This window comes from Felis catus, chromosome B2 (genome assembly GCF_018350175.1).
Source record: "Felis catus isolate Fca126 chromosome B2, F.catus_Fca126_mat1.0, whole genome shotgun sequence".
Lineage (NCBI taxonomy): Eukaryota > Metazoa > Chordata > Mammalia > Carnivora > Felidae > Felis > Felis catus.
Window position 1 is genome coordinate 135,622,208 of NC_058372.1, and position 13,573 is coordinate 135,635,780.

Here is a 13,573-nt window from a genome sequence, read left to right on the forward strand (position 1 = left end):
AACAGGCTCCCGAGCATGAGAATCTGCCACTTTCTTCTGTTTTCTGCACATTATTTGCCTCCATATTTCCCTTGCATTTGGAAGCCACGGCCCCTGGACTTTTCTTACTGCATCCTGTTTCCTTCCCTTGTTGCAGGTCTTTTTGTTACCTTTTTTTTTTTTCAATTTGCCTCATAAAATACGAAATGAAGCTTAGCTAACCTGTGTCGACATTTGCGACGGTCATGTCTTTGTCAGATAGGACATTTACACCTTGCATTAAAACTTCTGCTACTATAAAGCAAAAAGGGAAGCGTGACAGGGAGGCGTAAGAACATTTTTAATTGTCTAATTTTATTTTTCGTGTCTACCCGTCTCCACTGAACGATGGCCTTTTCTTGATCCCCCCCCTGGCTCTGAATCCTACTCGTAGTTTCTTCTCACCTTTGTTCATTCATTCGTGTGCAGCAGGTACCGTGACAGGTAGTGGGCATCCAAAGATGAGTAAGACACGGTCCGTGCCCTCCAAGTGGGAGATGACGCACGAGTCCCGTTAAGACACTGCATGCAGGGATGGACTTGGGCCCCGTGAAGGAGCAAACCAGAGGGCTGGAAGGGGCAGCCCCCTCTCCCTGGGAGGATCGCCGCAAGCTCCTGGAGCATCCGAGCTGAGGCTTGGGCAGTGAAGGAAAGAAGAGAGCGGGGAGAGAGGAGCCTTCCAGATGTTCCCGTCTGGAGGAGGGGCGGAGATGACAAACATCGGATGTGCGGGCTGTGCGGGAAGCTCGATATTAGGATATGAGCACACAATTGCAGGCAGAATAAAGGTGGACGGAGGTGTGAGCTTGAGGCTCGGGGTGGCCTGGGCTCTGTGACAAGGAACTTGGATGTTTTCCTTTAGGCATCGGAGATCTGACGAAGGTGGGACGAGCGTGGCGTCTACATTGTGAAGTTTAAGGAGGCGATGGTGTTTGAAGGGAACTTAAGCTCGCGGCTTCTTAGGGGGATTAAATTATTATAAATGAACCGTGCTGTTATATTTGTGACCAAGGGTCTTAAAACTTTGCAATCCTGCTGCTCGCCTTTTTTTTTTTTTTAATGTTTATTTACTTACGAGAGAGAGAGCGCAAGCAGGGGAGGGGCAGAGAGAGGGGGAGACACAGCATCTGAACCCACTCCCTTTAATTTGTCTTAGAGACGTACACAAGTCATCCGGTGCCCAGTGTATGTCCAGCAGTGTCGGTCTCTCAGACAGACTTGGCCCCCGTCCTCGTGGAGCTCAGTCTCATAGGGGAGCTACGAGTGGAAATGGGCGTCCGGTTGGAAAGACCGAGAGACCGCTGGATCAAACACTGCACGCAATGATCTACCTCCAACTGTAGGGCAACATTAAGCAGTTTTTCAGATATCACAGCATTGTAACAAAAACACGCGCACGAAACTCTGTCACTTGCATCCCTCCTCCTCGTAACCGATCACATCGGAGAACAGGTCGTGTTGGGTGAGGTAACGGACTTCTGTGGTCGTCGTGGATCATTTCCCTTCGTCTTGACAGGATGATTTCTGTTCTTGCTTTCTCCTTTACCTGTGAACCCCTTCACTCCCCTCTCCCTCTCCTTCCCCCACCCCCAGCTCCTTATTTCTCTGCCTGGAGAAATCCTCTTGTCCCCAAAAGCCTGATTCCATGGACACCATTTTCCAAACCCACCACACAACTTCCATCCTTCCCCATGCATCGGGTCCCCTTTCTCTCCTGTCCAAGGTCCCTGGAGGGCTGGACCAGGGTTGGGGGACCCTATTCCTGGGCCACTACCCGGAGCATAATGCCTGGACATAGCAGGAATCCGACAAATGCTTAAGAATTGAATATGACTTCTAGCAAGTGGGAGAATTGGGCTCTTGGTGATAATGAAGCAGACCATTTTTGTGAGCCCCCACCGTGCCCCGAAAAGCAGTCACTGAGTACTTTGCATTGCCATCTCACTTGATCCCCCCAACAGGTCAAATGAAGACATTGAGACTCCAATCGGTTAACTCACTGACCAGCGTTCATTTTTTGACGGTCACTGTGTAATTGACAGCTCATGTGCACAGTTGGGAGGGATTCTGGATACGGTCTGTCTGGTCCAACAGTAGTATGGTCATCTTTCCCTTCCTGGGAGCCCACTCTGTCATGACCTCTGACAAAATGAACTGAGCATCCCTCTTCTGGAGTCCTCTGTGCCACTCCCATGCTACCATCACCACTGGTTTCACCCGGGATACCACTGAGATTGGGACTGTTACTGTCCGCGACCTCCTCTGTTTAGACCCCCACTAATCAGATCACTAGAATTGCCCCGAACAGTGTGTAAAGAGGAATGCCTTTCACTTCCTTAACTTGTTCTGCTACATTGCTTATTCAAAGAAAACACAATAAGGGAAAAACTGACTTTCTAGCTACGTTCACTCCAAATTGAATATTTTTAAAGAAATATTTTTCAATTTGTCAAAAGCATATCAACAGTCATAAAAATTTTTTATATCGTCTGGCACCGTGCTCTCAACCCTTGGGAATTTCTTCCAAGAATATAATGTGAAAGAGGTTAAATCTCATATGCACAGATATTTTCCATCATTATTTATATTGGAAGCAACCCACATGTCTAATAACAGGGGGAACAGTTTTGTAAATCTTCATACATCAACCTAACAAAATTAAAAGCTGCCACGTAGGGTCGTGAATTCTGAACGTTTGTAGTACTGCGAGAAACGTCTGAACATTTTAAAGGAGCAAACTACACAAATCTCCTTATTCTATAAAATCTATACAGGAATACGAAGCACTTAAAGGAAGCCACAACGAATTAGAACGATGGGTTGATGTCTTTAGAATTTGAAATTCTGTGTGACACGTCACGATTTTTTTTCCTTGATTCTTGTTAAAACGTGTGCGTTTAGTGAATGCTCGAGACCGAGATCTTCAGTGATGCACATTTCAAATGGTGTGATTGTATCTTGGTAAGTTTGTTTTCCTGCCGGTTCCTATCTCTGCCATAAATGACGGCCTTGCTTGTACTGTCAATATGTCGTGTATAATTCATACATTGATATTATTCTTTTCCTAGTGTGTGCTTCTCAAATCTTCATGGGCATTCATCTCACCTGGGGATCTTGGTAAAATGCTTATCGTGATTCACTAGGTGTGGGATTCTGTGTGTCTGATAAGCCCCTGGTGGTGCGGGTGCCCTTGCCCGTCGTACAGCTGTCCTTTGCGTGTGGAAACGATGCTGTGTGCCGTTGACAGCTCGGCAGTCAGGAGTATCACCTGGGAAAGCAGTGTCAGGCACGCTCCCAGCTACCTCCGCGGTAACTTTTCTCGCAATTTGGGGGCCGAAGGGTGTCCCCTGGGGTTATGGACTAAAGATGCTATTTTATCAAGCCTGATGATTCATCTTAACCGACTCTGCTAACTTGAATTTCATCAAGCAACAAAAATGACACAACAAACATGAAACAATGGTGGTACTAAATAAGGGATTCTATGCGTGTTATAAAAAGTAAGAAAGGGGGACGCCTGGGTGACTCAGCTGGTTAAGCGTCCGATTTGGACTCAGGTCATGATCTCATGGTTTGTGGGTTTCAGCCCTGCGTCGGGCTCTGTGCTGATGGGTCAGAGCCTAGAGCCTTCTTTGGACTCTGCTGTTTCCCTCTCTCTCTCTCTGCCCCTCCCACACTCATACTCTGCCCCTCTCTCAAAAATAAACATTAAAAAAAAAAATTTTGTTTTAAAAAGCAAGAAAGGATCTTCTAATGCTAATCATGCTAGCAATGTCCCTCGATACAATTTGGAACCCGATTAAAAAGCTGGCAATCCCATCTGTGGTCAGAAACACGTTGCCGTGAGTGTGCATAGTGGAAAAAGACTTTTGGCCGTGGCGGTGAATCCTTAAGGCACTGCGGTATAAAGCTGAGTAGAGAGCCGTCTCTTTAGAGAAGGTAGGGAAGGGGGGAACGTCTTCTGTGACAATGGGAAAATCGGCCTACCGCTGCGTATGAACAAGAAACAATGCCGCTGGACGTGTTGGGGTTTAACCTGTCCTTTGAGCCTGAGTCACGGCCAACAATTGCTGAAAACTAAAACCTGCTCTTGTTGTGAGACAATGATAGCAAGTCTCCACCTTGATTCTCCACAGTAACTGAAGCCGGCTTTGGTGCTGATATTGGAATGGAGAAATTTTTCAACATCAAGTGTCGAGCGTCCGGCTTGGTGCCCAACGTGGTGGTGTTGGTGGCCACCGTGCGGGCTCTGAAGATGCACGGAGGCGGCCCGAGCGTAAGTCCCCCCACTTCCTTCGTAGTGACACGCATTCCAGAACGAAGATGAGGCTGACTCTCGCGTGTGAAACCTTCAAACCTGCTTCATAACCGCCGTTTCCTTAAACGGCAAATCACCGTTATGGGGCCCTGATCGTTTCGTAAGTTCAAGTAAAGGATGGTGCTCCCAAAGACGTTGCTGAGCCGTAGTTTGGAAAGGAGCATAATGTAACCGCTTTTTGGTCCTAAGATTTATATCTGAAACTCAGGTCAACATTTTATAACCCCAGGGTGTAATGAGACGATACAGGCTCTTGTTCTGAGCAGGGAACGTAAGGAGGAGGAATAATTGCTTTTGCGGGTGGTTTTTCAGTGTTCGTGCAGATAGTTTTTTGGTTCACTGATGCAGGGTCTCATCAGATTTCATCTGGAACTGTTTTCCTTCTGTTTCTGTTTACTCTGATTTCACTTTACCGCTCTGTTACGGCACTGGATTATTTCTACAAGAGCTTTGTTTGGAAAACACACCCTGTTTCCACATTTTCACAGACTTCTGACATTAACCCATCTTATGTGCAGAATTCACACACAAAAGAAAATTTTTTCTTTTCTGTAGTAAAGACATAATGTTTTTCTTTTCTTCATGTTTAAGTTTTTTTGTTGTTGTTGTTGTTTTTCCAAAGGGAGAACAGGAAATGTTATCCTGAGTAATTATCTTTGAAGTAAAATAAGTTAGGGTGTCTTCATCATTTATACTGTGGTTCTATCAGACAAAGTACCAAATCTGATTTCTTCATCGGTAATCCCGTGTATACAGAGGTCACGTAACCATTATTATGTGGCAAGAACGAATGACAGGGTTGCCATCGTGAAACGCATCTGTGATGTGCATCGTGTAACCATTTTAGCAAGTCTTTGTCCTAGGAGAGGCTGACATTATCTGTCTGCAGAGAGCCAGATCTGAAGCCTGAGTCTTGGATCCAAACTGCCTTCTCTGTCCACCAGGCAGAGCTGAACATTAATGAAGGGTAAACAGGAATCCCAAATCCACTGGTAACACCAAACACTTACGTAGTCCATTTTGGCCCAAAGCTCCGTCATTAATTCAAATGCGAGATGGGCATTAATTCAGATGCGAGATGACATGCGTCATTAAGCAGCAGATCCTAAGGAATTCTCATTTGGCTCAAAACACCATTTATCACTACAGCGACTCCTTCCCTTTAGATTCTGAATCTGTATGCCAATTTCCATTTTCAAAAAACAACTTCTACCTCCTATAATATACATTTGAAATCCTCCCTCCCTGTTTTGCACCCTGGACATCGTAAAATCGAAGGGCTTTAAGACTGGAAGGGGCTTCAGGATTGTCTAAGTCTGGTTCAGTGTTTGTAAAGATGAAGTTACTGAGGTACCAGAAGGATTCAGTGATTTGCTTGGTATCATCCTTCTAGTTAGGGGACTGATCAGACTCAAGGTCTCTTGAGTTTTAGTCTAGGGTTTTTCCACACTCTCGTATCTGTCCTGTAAAAATTGTGTACGCGATGTATCATCCTCTTTTAGTTCCTCTTAATGTATGTGCTTGTTTCACAGTGGTGGCATTGTCCTCTAACCTTAATCTTTTTGTACCTCTTCTGCTCCCGTCATGGCTCCATGCCAGTGAGGGTAACAGGGCTCAAGCCTAGTAGGCACAGATCCGGGTGGATGATGATTAAAGAAAAGGCTCGGGAAGCCTGGCGAAGCTTCGTATCCCCCTCCTGAGGCTCCAGAAGAGCCTTCTGCATCATGTTGTTTTGTGAACGTCTATATATGCATCTCCCTTCTCAACTGTGAATCCCTTGAGATTAGGGACTATGTCTTACTAATTTACGTATCCCTAATGCCTGGCGTAATCTGCGTCCAGGAAATGTTTTCAACAACTGAATAATAAATGAGCTTTCATTTCCTTAATCCTATACTCTCTATTATCCATGTCAGTGTCTTTCCCTCTTATTTGAAACAACTCTGCGGTAATGTTTTTGAGCCATTATAATTTCTACTTCCTTTGGATATCATTATACAAATAACCATGGCGGCCTCTTATGTTTATTCAGCTTGTTTTTTTTCCATAATTTGTGCAGTGGAAAATCCTGTGACCCTCGAACTTGCCCATTTTAGCCCCAATTATTTAAAATTCATATCCTGTCTTCCAAAGTGCTGACCGTTCCGATGCAACTCACTGTATAGTATTTTTAGTATAATGTTTTTATGCTTACGGACCTAGATATCCCTTTGCAATGGATTCTTTAAACATATTGTATTAAGAAGTAATACAATGTGTATTTGCATTTGTACTGCATAAAGTAATACAGTTCCTTGTATTATAAGGAACTGGCTCACACGTCTATGGAGGCTGGCAAGTTCGAAATCTACATGGTGGTTCAACAGGCTGCAGACTCAGGAGAGCCGGTGTCGCAGGTCCAGACGTATTCTGAAGGCGGTCTGCTGGAGAATTTTTCTACCACGGAATCTTTTTGCTCTATTAGGGCCTTTAGCTGATGGGATACAGCCTACCCACATGGCACGGCGCCTTGTTGGGGGTTCGGGGGAATCTGCTTTACTCAGAGTCCAAAACACCCCACAGGAACACTCGGGATAATGTTCGACCAAGTATCTGAACACCCTGTGCCTCAAGCTGACGCCTGAAATGAACCAACACGCCCGTTGCTACTGATTTTCATATACGGTGCAATCAGCAGATCTAATTTCCCTTTTTTTTTTTTATATGAATAACCAGTTGGCCTAGTACTGTTTATTTAAACAGCTCCTCCTTTCTTATCACTCAAGCCTACTTTGTGATAAATTGGTTCTCCATACAGGTGTAGGTCTTTTTCTGGGATGTCTCCTCCGCTCTGCTGGTCCATTTACCTATAATTGTGCCTGTGCTGCACAGATAGCCATTGTGGCAAACTCCTCCAGGTTGTTCTATCTCTTCGTGCATACCTGGCCTGGGATCGGTCCTTTTCACTTCCAGATGTATTTTATTTATTTATTTTTTCCAGATGTATTTTAGAATTAGCTCATAAAGTTGCATCAAGAATCTTTTTAGGATTTTCATTAGAATAGCATCAATTGTATCAGGAGATTAGCGATATCTGACAAGTTCCCATCCAAGCTACTTCTGTTGGTTTAGGCCTTTTTAAGTGTCTTTTCATAACAATTTACAGTTTCTTCCACAAAGGGCTTCTCTTTTCTTTTTGTGCATTTGTTACTGCGTACTTTATATTTTCGTTTAACACACCCCTCCCAGATTCTTTTATATTGCTTTTACATCCAGTGCCCTTTCTAAATCCTCTTTTTTTAAAAGTAAGGTACAACGGACATATAACCATATATTCATCATAGGCGTAAAACAGAACGATTGGACGTGTGCCTGCGTCACAAAAGGATCACAAGTCTAGTTAACAGCTGTCGCCATGCACAGGTACAAAAAGTTTCTTGCACAGAGGGCTTTTATTTAAGCTCCAGCCACTTTCAAGCATGCAATACAGTATTCTTTTTTTTTTTTTAATTTTTTTTTCAACGTTTATTTATTTTTGCGACAGAGAGAGACAGAGCATGAACGGGGGAGGGGCAGAGAGAGAGGGAGACACAGAATCGGAAACAGGCTCCAGGCTCTGAGCCATCAGCCCAGAGCCCGACGCGGGGCTCGAACTCACGGACCGCGAGATCGTGACCCGGCTGAAGTCGGTCGGTTAACCGACTGCGCCACCAAGGCGCCCCTCAGTATTCTTAACCGTGGTCACCATGCTGTCCAGCCGTCTCTGTGACTTTAAAATTGTCTTACTAATTGGCCTTGTTTACCTGTAGATGCTTTAGAGTTCTGTATGGGCACGCATAACTGAAAATAATGACAGTTCTGTTTCTTCCTTTCTAATCTTTATCCTTTTTTTCTTATCACACTAAGCCGGTCTTTGTGGTTGCAACGCAGTATTAAATAGGAGTGGCATCCTTTTCTTATTCCTCATCTGAAATAGAACACATTTAATACGTCATCATTAACTGTGATTTTTCTATAGATTGGTAGTATATTATTCTTATCAAACTAAGGAAATTGACTTCTGTTCCTAGTTTGCCAAGTTTTTATTCTAAAGAAATGTTCAGTAATTCTCTCCGCCCTTTGAGGTGATATGGCTTTCCTCTTTGATCTATTAATATTACAAATTATATTGCTTCACTTTCAAACATGAAGTGAACCTACTTTCCTAGAATAAATCTAACTTGGGAATATATTATCTTTCTCATGAACAACTGAATTTTGCGTATCGGTTTCCCAATATTTTAAGTAGGATCTTTGCATCCATATTTTTGAGTGAGATGTCAGCCATGTAAACTAAATTGAGTAGGATTCCTTCTGTTTTATGTACTCTATAAGGGATCCTATAACATTAGAATAATCTGTTTATGCAAAGATGGCAAGAATTCACCGGTAACAATGTACAGGCTTGTGGCTTATCGGTGAGGGGTAGATTTTTAACTACAGATTTAATTTTTTAAATGACTACAACATCTTAGACTTCTCTTAAGGGAGTTCTAGTAAACATTATACGTGTGTGAATTCCCCTCTGTTTTCAAGTGTGTTGGTATAAAGTTGGTCATGGTATATTATTAATTCTGTCTCCAGCTGTGTAGTTATAATATATTTTCATTCCTTTTTTTTAAAAAAAAGTCTTACCAGAGTGCCATCAATTTTGTTAGTCTTTTGTTTTGTTAATCCTCTGTACTTTTTTATTTTTCTTCAATGTTTATTTTTGAGAAAGAGTGTGTGTGTGTGTGTGTGTGTGTGTGTGTGTGTGTGTGTGTGTATGAGTGGGGGAGAGAGAGAGAGAGGGAAACACAGAATCTGAGGCAAACTCCAGGCTCTGAGCTGACAGCACAGAGCCCGACGCAGGGCTGAAACCCACGGTCCGTGAGATCATGACCTGAGCCAAAGTTGGAAGCTTAACTGACTTAGCCACCCAGGCGCTCCTGTCCTCTCTACTTTTTGACACGTGTGTACATCCCATTCTTCCTGTGCTTAATAATTGATTCCACAGAACTTTTTATGTCTGGAGGCTCAACAATACTTCACATACTTTTTTTTGATCTAAGATTTTAGTTGTTCCCATTGAAAGATTCCCTGCGTGTTTTATTCCGTGCTACTGCTGGAAAACCCATCTGAAAATCCTTTATTAGGTCCCCACACACCAACAAAAAACAATCTGTCACAGAGGTAACTTGTTTTCAAAGGACTTTTAATACTCTCAAGGCGTCTTCCATGAGAAGGGGAGTAAGTCATCCGCCCTCAGTGAATCAAAATACATTCTAGAAGCAGGCTGTAGGCAGAAACAATGTGGAAAGGTACTAAATAGGGTTTTCAGAACCCTGTTGTATTCAAGTCCCCGTTCTACCTCTTGCTTACTATGTAATCTTGGGCAAGACACCTTGTCTTCTCTTAACTTCAGTTTCCTCGTCTTTAACCTGCCCTGGCCACCCTACATGTTGTCGTGAGAAACTAGGCCAAAAGAAAAAAAGAAAAAGAGAGAGAGAGAGAGAGAGAGAGAAGTGATGGCAATCACTTCAACATTATTTAGAATTTATTGGGAAAGATGGTACACTTTGTATAAGTCAGGTTTCGCTCAAATTATAAGTTCCATTTTATGCTAGGATAATGGGCACCAGTAAGAAAGTTCTCACTATTGGCTCAAATTAGAATCAGCTGAGAGGCACCTGTGTGGCTCAGTCGGTTAAGCATCTGACTCTTGATTTGAGCTCGGGTCATGATCTCGCAGTTTGTGAGTTTGAGCCCCGAATCGGGCTCTGTGCTGACGGTGCGGAGCCTGCTTGGGATTCTCTCTCTCTCTCTCTGCCTCGCTCAGCCCCTTCCCTCCTTGCGCTCTCTCTCTGTCTCTCTCTCACTCTCTCTCTCTCTCTGAAAATAAACTTTAAAAAAGAATCAGCTAAGGACTTTTTATTTTTATTTATTTACTTTTAATATGTTTTTTTATTGAGAGAGAGAATGAGTGGGGGAGGGGCAGAGAGCAAGGAAGAGAAAATCCCAAGTGGGGGGTGGGGCTCAATCTGACTCATAAGACCATGACCTGAGCCAAAATCAGGAGTCGGACGCTTAACCAACTGAGCCACCCAAGCACCCCCAGCTGAGGAATTTTTAAGTATTACTGATTCTGGGTCCCACTCCCAGATACCCTGGTTCGATTAGTGTGGTTGAAGCCAAGCATCAGTGTGCTTTTAAATGCACCTTTCCAAAAAAGGGACCATGATTTGTTTCTCTTTTGAATCTCTACCAGAGTAAGCTTTTTTTTTTTTTTTTTTAACAAAAAAAGGGACAGTATAAAGTGGTCAGTTCCCAGTGACAATAAATAAACTTTCCTCACTTCAGTGTTTAGTGCAATGCCAATTAACGGCCTCTTATGTAAAAGAAGATAAGAAAAACAAGCCCCCAGATTTGTAAATACAATGGCAAGTTGTTCGTTTCCAAGACACTTACCCTTTTTAAATACGCTCAAGGTTTTTCAATATATTTGGGCTTTTCAAATGTGCCCGGCCTCCTGGGCACCGTAGAGTAAAAGGCATTTGCTCTAACCTAAGAATTCCCTGATGCTTTAACCATACCCTTTTGGATATATTTGGATTCAACGGAAGTGGGTACAGGAGACGGCAAAGAAGTAGGCTTTCTTGTCTACCCGGTGGTAACCGTGTGCCCAGGATTGAGGTGGGTGCTGTGTGCAGGCCAGAGGGATGGTGGGAGAAGGGAGGTCCTTAAGCCCCTACAGGAACCAGTGCTGCAATCCAGCATGGCTTATTCAGATGCATTTTCCATAAAGCTACTAGAAATTCAACGTACACGGCTACTCTTAAATGCAACAAGTATCAACACTAAGCATTTCAGTGGGTTTTTTCTTAATTTTTGCCTTTTCTTGTCTCAGGTAACTGCTGGTGTCCCGCTTAAGAAAGAATATACAGAGGAGGTAAGAGCAGGTGTTTTGAAGGCTTATGTGAAGAACCATTCAAACCCATGGGCCAGCAGCTGAATCTCAATCAGTGAATGAGCCCTCCTCCACCAGTGGCCTCTTGGAAAACTGCTTTTCTAATAATCCGGGAGAAAATGGGTGGGGGCAAGGGATAAAATCCGTTGAGTTAACTCTTCATTCTTAAGGTGTGATGGATGCAGGCTTCACGTATGCACTGTTCCCTACCGTCTGGGCAGCCATCATAGCCAGAGCTCGGTCTCCAGCACAGAAACAAATCTGAAGCTTATACCCATGTATTCTTTCGGTGTGGAAAAAACTGACTTGTGGAGCGTATGCATTTGGTTTTATCACTTGCTCGAGTTACTTGACTCTTGGGTAAATTAGACTTTGATTCACTGGCAGCAGTACCTCTTAGCTCCTACAGGTGGCACCAGGGATTCGAGCCGGCAACGGCCAGACAGCACTCCTCACCCTCCCGGGGCCTTGTGCCCTCTTGTCTACCAACCTGCAGAGTATGAATGCATTGCTTTTGCCCTGGCCACCGGTCAGCAGAAGAAATAGCCGCCCGGCTCCAGACCCAGATACGCCATTGGGCCCAGAATGAGTTCAGAAGTTATTGTGGAAATGAGCCTCCTCTTTCTGTAGCCACCCTTTCTTGGGGGAGAAACTGTTTTATGGTCTTATTTAATAGCTTCTAGGACAGTCAAGGGAGCAAGATGGGAGCGCAACTCTCGCCAGTTTGGTTTGGCAGCTTTGGTGGGAGGCGGACATGGGGGTCTGGTCTTCTTCCAGAACATCCAGCTGGTGGCAGACGGCTGCTGCAACCTTCAGAAGCAGATTCAGGTTGCTCAGCTCTTTGGGGTCCCCGTCGTCGTGGCTCTGAATGTCTTCAAGTAAGTGAAGCCCCCCCTGCTTTAAACGTGCTCGTCTCGCGGGCCACCCTGTGAACTCCGTTTGTGTCTTGAGGGGTGTTTGTGGTCTTTCTCTGCTTTGTCAAGAACTATCTAGAAATACTCTGCTCCTTCTGTTTGGTTGGCTTGGTTTGGGTTGGTTTCATTTTAACAGAAGTTTCTCAAACGTTTATAGGAAACGAAATCTATATAGTGAGTTAACATTTCCTTGGCTTCTTCTTTTTTTTAAATTCCACCCAGCATTTCTGTCCGAAAGACCGTGGATGATCAAAGGGTTACGTTATGGAATTTTCTCAATAAAACCCTTAACAACGTGAAATATTTGAGTCCTGTTAGAGAGGTTTCTTTTTTTTTCCCCCAGCGCTTTTCTTTAAGTCTGATTTATTTAAACACAACGTAACCACTTTTGATGTTTAAAATATATTCAGTGTTAGAGAGCAAAGTTCTGTATAAACGGTTAGTCTTTCTTTAAAAACATCCCTAAATGAATACAGATGCAAAACCACAAACGCTTTCATCACCAGGACCGACACCCGCGCGGAGATTGACTTGGTGTGTGAGCTGGCGAAGCGGGCCGGCGCCTTTGATGCGGTCCCCTGCTATCACTGGTCGGTCGGCGGGAAAGGGTCGGTAGACCTGGCCCGGGCTGTGAGAGAAGCTGCAGGTCAAGGAAGCCGTTTCCGATTCCTCTACGACCTCCAGGTAAGCTCGGCGAAGGTGCCGCCTCTGGCACCTCCACTGTGGGTCAGGCTGGTGCTTTGGGCAACAGGGTTCGACACCGAACACGTTCAGGGCTGGCTCTCCTGAGCAACTTCTTCTTTTTTTTTTTTTTTAATCTTTATTTTTGAGAGAGAGAGAGAGACTGGAAGAGGGGCAGAGAGAGAGGGAGACACAGAATCCGAAGCAGGCTCCAGGCTCCGAGCTTCAGCACAGAGCCTGCTGCAGAATTCGAACTCACGAACCTCGAGATCATGACCTGAGCCGAAGTCAGATGCTTAACCGGCTGAGCTGCCCAGGCGCCCCTCTCCTGAGCAACTTCTGAAGGCTTGTGAAATCGTGTATTTTCCTCATCCATTTCTGCGATCGCTCTCGTCCCTCATTGTGGTTTCCTGGAGCCACGTGTGTGCTGGCAGATGAAAATATTTAGTTGTTGGATAACGCACATAACATTTACTATCTCTTAGCCTGTTGGCGTGTACCGTTCAGTGGTGTTGAGTACACGCACATTGCTGTGCAGACACCATCCGTCTCCAGGGCTCTTCATCTTGCAGCACGTAAACTCTGCACGCATTAAGCCCCAGCTCCCCATTGCCACACCCCCTCTACCCCTGCTAACCACCCTCCTACTTTCTATCTCTGGGTCTGACCGGTCTGCAT

The 13,573-nt window shown here is 44.4% G+C and overlaps 1 protein-coding gene across 9 annotated transcripts in view; it reads left to right on the forward strand.

Moving 5' to 3' along the window:
* The window catches only part of MTHFD1L (methylenetetrahydrofolate dehydrogenase (NADP+ dependent) 1 like), a 188,845-nt gene that overhangs the window by 104,411 nt on the left and 70,861 nt on the right, over positions 1–13,573 (forward strand). For 6 of the 9 annotated variants that reach the window (XM_045058206.1, XM_045058208.1, XM_045058205.1 and 3 more), the window contains 4 exons: positions 4,155–4,294; positions 11,241–11,282; positions 12,078–12,178; positions 12,721–12,898. In XM_045058206.1, coding sequence (XP_044914141.1) covers positions 4,155–4,294; positions 11,241–11,282; positions 12,078–12,178; positions 12,721–12,898 — 461 coding nt within the window. Of the gene's footprint in view, positions 1–4,154; positions 4,295–11,240; positions 11,283–11,976; positions 12,179–12,720; positions 12,899–13,573 lie in introns of those variants that run through there. The other 3 variants (XM_045058210.1, XR_006598397.1, XM_023254509.2) reach the window with 3 other exon arrangements.